Here is a 5,000-nt window from a genome sequence, read left to right on the forward strand (position 1 = left end):
TGTGTTTAGTGTGTGTGTGTGTATAGTGTGTGTGTATAGTGTGTGTGTATAGTGTGTGTATAGTGTGTGTGTATAGTGTGTGTGTATAGTGTGTGTATAGTGTGTGTGTGTGTGTGTATAGTGTGTGTGTGTGTATAGTGTGTGTGTGTGTGTGTTTAGTGTGTGTGTGTGTATAGTGTGTGTGTATAGTGTGTGTGTATAGTGTGTGTGTATAGTGTGTGTGTGTGTGTGTGTGTGTGTGTATGGTGTGTGTGTGTGTATAGTGTGTGTGTGTGTGTGTTTAGTGTGTGTGTGTGTATAGTGTGTGTGTGTGTGTATAGTGTGTGTGTATAGTGTGTGTGTGTGTGTATAGTGTGTGTGTATAGTGTGTGTGTGTGTGTATAGTGTGTGTGTGTGTGTGTATAGTGTGTGTGTGTGTATAGTGTGTGTGTGTGTATAGTGTGTGTGTGTGTGTGTTTAGTGTGTGTGTGTGTATAGTGTGTGTGTATAGTGTGTGTGTATAGTGTGTGTGTATAGTGTGTGTGTATAGTGTGTGTGTATAGTGTGTGTGTGTGTGTGTGTGTGTGTATAGTGTGTGTGTGTGTATAGTGTGTGTGTGTGTGTGTTTAGTGTGTGTGTGTGTATAGTGTGTGTGTGTGTGTATAGTGTGTGTGTATAGTGTGTGTGTGTGTGTATAGTGTGTGTGTGTGTGTATAGTGTGTGTGTATAGTGTGTGTGTGTGTGTATAGTGTGTGTGTGTGTGTGTGTGTATAGTGTGTGTGCATAGTGTGTGTGTATAGTGTGTGTGTGTATAGTGTGTGTGTGTGTGTTTAGTGTGTGTGTGTGTATAGTGTGTGTGTGTGTGTGTGTATAGTGTGTGTGTATAGTGTGTGTGTATAGTGTGTGTGTGTATAGTGTGTGTGTGTGTGTGTGTATAGTGTGTGTGTATAGTGTGTGTGTGTATAGTGTGTGTGTGTGTATAGTGTGTGTGTGTATAGTGTGTGTGTATAGTGTGTGTGTGTGTGTTTAGTGTGTGTGTGTGTATAGTGTGTGTGTGTGTGTGTGTATAGTGTGTGTGTATAGTGTGTGTGTATAGTGTGTGTGTGTATAGTGTGTGTGTGTGTGTTTAGTGTGTGTGTGTGTATAGTGTGTGTGTGTGTGTGTGTATAGTGTGTGTGTATAGTGTGTGTGTATAGTGTGTGTGTATAGTGTGTGTGTGTGTATAGTGTGTGTGTGTGTGTGTGTATAGTGTGTGTGTATAGTGTGTGTGTATAATGTGTGTGTTTAGTGTGTGTGTGTGTATAGTGTGTGTGTGTGTGTGTGTATAGTGTGTGTGTATAGTGTGTGTGTATAATGTGTGTGTATAATGTGTGTGTGTGTATAGTGTGTGTGTGTGTGTTTAGTGTGTGTGTGTGTATAGTGTGTGTGTGTGTGTTTAGTGTGTGTGTGTGTATAGTGTGTGTGTGTGTGTGTGTATAGTGTGTGTGTGTGTGTATAGTGTGTGTGTGTGTGTATAGTGTGTGTGTGTGTGTATAGTGTGTGTGTATAGTGTGTGTGTATAATGTGTGTGTATAATGTGTGTGTGTGTATAGTGTGTGTGTGTGTGTTTAGTGTGTGTGTGTGTATAGTGTGTGTGTGTGTGTTTAGTGTGTGTGTGTGTATAGTGTGTGTGTGTGTGTGTGTATAGTGTGTGTGTGTGTGTATAGTGTGTGTGTGTGTGTATAGTGTGTGTGTGTGTGTATAGTGTGTGTGTATAGTGTGTGTGTGTGTGTATAGTGTGTGTGTGTGTGTATAGTGTGTGTGTATAGTGTGTGTGTATAATGTGTGTGTATAATGTGTGTGTGTGTATAGTGTGTGTGTGTGTGTTTAGTGTGTGTGTGTGTATAGTGTGTGTGTGTGTGTTTAGTGTGTGTGTGTGTATAGTGTGTGTGTGTGTGTTTAGTGTGTGTGTGTGTATAGTGTGTGTGTGTGTGTTTAGTGTGTGTGTGTGTATAGTGTGTGTGTGTGTGTTTAGTGTGTGTGTGTGTATAGTGTGTGTGTGTGTGTGTGTATAGTGTGTGTGTGTGTGTATAGTGTGTGTGTGTGTGTATAGTGTGTGTGTGTGTGTATAGTGTGTGTGTATAGTGTGTGTGTGTGTGTATAGTGTGTGTGTGTGTGTATAGTGTGTGTGTATAGTGTGTGTGTGTGTGTATAGTGTGTGTGTGTGTGTATAGTGTGTGTGTATAGTGTGTGTGTGTGTGTATAGTGTGTGTACCTGAAGTTGAGGTTTTTGAAGGTGAAGTTTGTCTCTACGATGCCGGTGGTTTTGACGCGGGTCCTCAGTATGTCCTGCTCGGTGGGGAGGTAATCTGGGGACCCGATTCGGTCCAGACTGTCTAAATAACTGCAGGATTAAACAGACGGTTATTTCTGAGGATCAGGTTTCATAAAACTTTATATTAATATTTCATATTTAACCTCTAACAGAAAGGATTTGGAACAGGATAAAAAAGGGAAATAAAAGCAGCTATTTTTACACTTCCTTCAACTTTTACTAAATGGTGAACAACATTAACCTTAGATATTTAATATTATATCTGATCAAATTCATTTCATTTATTAATAAACAATAATTCCTGCATTTCAGACCCAAAACACTCCACACACAGCTGGGGGAGGGATTTAGGTATGTGAGGTAAAACACCAAATACTTGTGATTTTACTGTGCAGAACAGAAGCTCCGCCCACTTCTCTACTTGATAAGCAATCATCACACAGAGTGATCAGAGTTATAAAGACACGTCTGTGGAAGAGGAGGGTTCTGAAACCCCCCACAGTCCTGATCCGTGTCTAATAGAGAAATGCAGTAATTTAAGTTTAATAATAAATTAAATAAAGTTGAGCAAATAAAATATGAAATATAGATTAATGTAAAAAACACTGTACCCTTTTCCCCAATTTCTAACTTCTTACTTAATATGAATAAGATAAGAGTCTCTGCTAAATGCTGTAAATGTAAACGGGGTTGTTTGAGTAAAATGAACATTGTTGTTTTATTCTATAAACTACAGACAACATTTCTCCCAAATTACAAATAAAAATATTCTCATTTAGAGCATTTATTTACAGAAAATGAGAAATGACTGAAATAACAAAAAAGATGCAGAGCTTTCAGACCTCAAATAATGCAAAGAAAACAAGTTCATATTCATAAAGTTTTAAGAGTTCAGAAATAATCAATATTTGGTGGAATAACCCTGGTGGTTTTTAATCACAGTTTTCATGCATCTTGGCATCATGTTCTCCTCCACCAGTCTTACACACTGCTTTTGGATAACTTTATGCTGCTTTACTCCTGGTGTAAAAATTCAAGCAGTTCAGTTTGGTGGTTTGATGGTTTGTGATCATCCATCTTCCTCTTGATTATATTCCAGAGGTTTTAATTTGGTTTTTTTGTGTTCATGTTTGTTTATATGTGTATATACACTGTCTATTTAACTAACTAAATAGATAAAAATCCTCCCATCGAATAATTACTGATTGGGTGATTAATATGTTTCAGCTGCAAAAAGTGATGCAGTGAGTAACTTCTTGTCTCCTAAACATTCATGTTAAAATCAGTTTTAAATGATAGTTTTTTTTACCTTAATAAAAATTATGTTAACTAGCATGACCCTGTGAGAAACAGTGTTTAACCCTAAATCCAATAACTTGGTTGTGTTGGGCTGGTGTCGTTCAGGTCATTGTCCTGCTGCAGAGCCCAAGTACGCCTGAATTTATTTTCATCTTATTTTGGTCGGTCGGTCACTCCTGGGAAGGTTCACCAGTATTCCGTGTTTTCTTCATTAGTGAATAATAGTGAATCACTTTGGTCCTCTGGAGCCCCAAAGCTTTAGAAATAACTTTATAACCTTTGTTTTCTCATCTGTTTTGTGTGTGTGTGTGTGTGTGAGAGTGTGTGTGTGTCGTACTATTGTGCAGAATCGTTGAGCTGGTATTCTCTGGATCGGTTGAAACAGGCCTGAGTTCCTCCATCTTTCCACAGACGAATCATCGCCGCCAGCAGTTCAGGAGAGTACGGCTCCGTATCCTCCATCCGACCAACCACGTCAAAGATCAGCTTCCCATCAGCCTGAAGAGACACAAACCAACCAATCACAGATCAGCTCTCTATCAGCCTGAAGATACACAAACTAACCAATCACAGATCAGCTCTCTATCAGCCTGAAGATACACAAACCAACCAATCACAGATCAGCTCTCTATCAGCCTGAAGATACACAAACCAACCAATCACAGATCAGCTCTCTATCAGCCTGAAGAGACACAAACCAACCAATCACAGATCAGCTTCCCATCAACCTGAAGAGACACAAACCAACCAATCACAGATCAGCTTCCTATCAGCCTGAAGATACACAAACCAACCAATCACAGATCAGCTCTCTATCAGCCTGAAGAGACACAAACCAACCAATCACAGATCAGCTTCCCATCAACCTGAAGAGACACAAACCAACCAATCACAGATCAGCTTCCTATCAGCCTGAAGATACACAAACCAGGGGAGGTTGCTGTGGGGGAGGGGCAGTATAGCTGTGAGGTAGGGGAGTATAGCTGTGGGGGAGGGGCAGTATAGCTGTGAGGGAGGGGAGTATAGCTGTGGGGGAGGGGCAGTATAGCTGTGGGGGAGGGGAGTATAGCTGTGGGGGAGGGGAGTATAGCTGTGGGGGAGGGGAGTATAGCTGTGGGGGAGGGGAGTATAGCTGTGGGGGAGGGGCAGTATAGCTGTGAGGGAGGGGAGTATAGCTGTGGGGGAGGGGCAGTATAGCTGTGGGGGAGGGGAGTATAGCTGTGGGGGAGGGGAGTATAGCTGTGGGGGAGGGGAGTATAGCTGTGGGGGAGGGGCAGTATAGCTGTGGGGGAGGGGCAGTATAGCTGTGGGGGAGGGGAGTATAGCTGTGGGGGAGGGGAGTATAGCTGTGGGGGAGGGGAGTATAGCTGTGGGGGAGGGGCAGTATAGCTGTGGGGGAGGGGAGTAT

The 5,000-nt window shown here is 41.6% G+C and overlaps 1 protein-coding gene across 1 annotated transcript in view; it reads right to left on the reverse strand.

Moving 5' to 3' along the window:
* gnao1b (guanine nucleotide binding protein (G protein), alpha activating activity polypeptide O, b) overlaps positions 1-5,000 on the reverse strand; it is a 26,150-nt gene that overhangs the window by 12,737 nt on the left and 8,413 nt on the right. The window contains exons 4-5 of the mRNA XM_022667387.2: positions 3,930-4,090; positions 2,234-2,362 (exon numbers count right to left, since the gene is read on the reverse strand). Of these exons, the coding sequence (XP_022523108.2) occupies positions 2,234-2,362; positions 3,930-4,090 (290 nt within the window). The remainder of the gene's footprint in view (positions 1-2,233; positions 2,363-3,929; positions 4,091-5,000) is intronic.

Source organism: Astyanax mexicanus, unplaced genomic scaffold, assembly GCF_023375975.1.
Source record: "Astyanax mexicanus isolate ESR-SI-001 unplaced genomic scaffold, AstMex3_surface scaffold_43, whole genome shotgun sequence".
NCBI lineage: Eukaryota > Metazoa > Chordata > Actinopteri > Characiformes > Acestrorhamphidae > Astyanax > Astyanax mexicanus.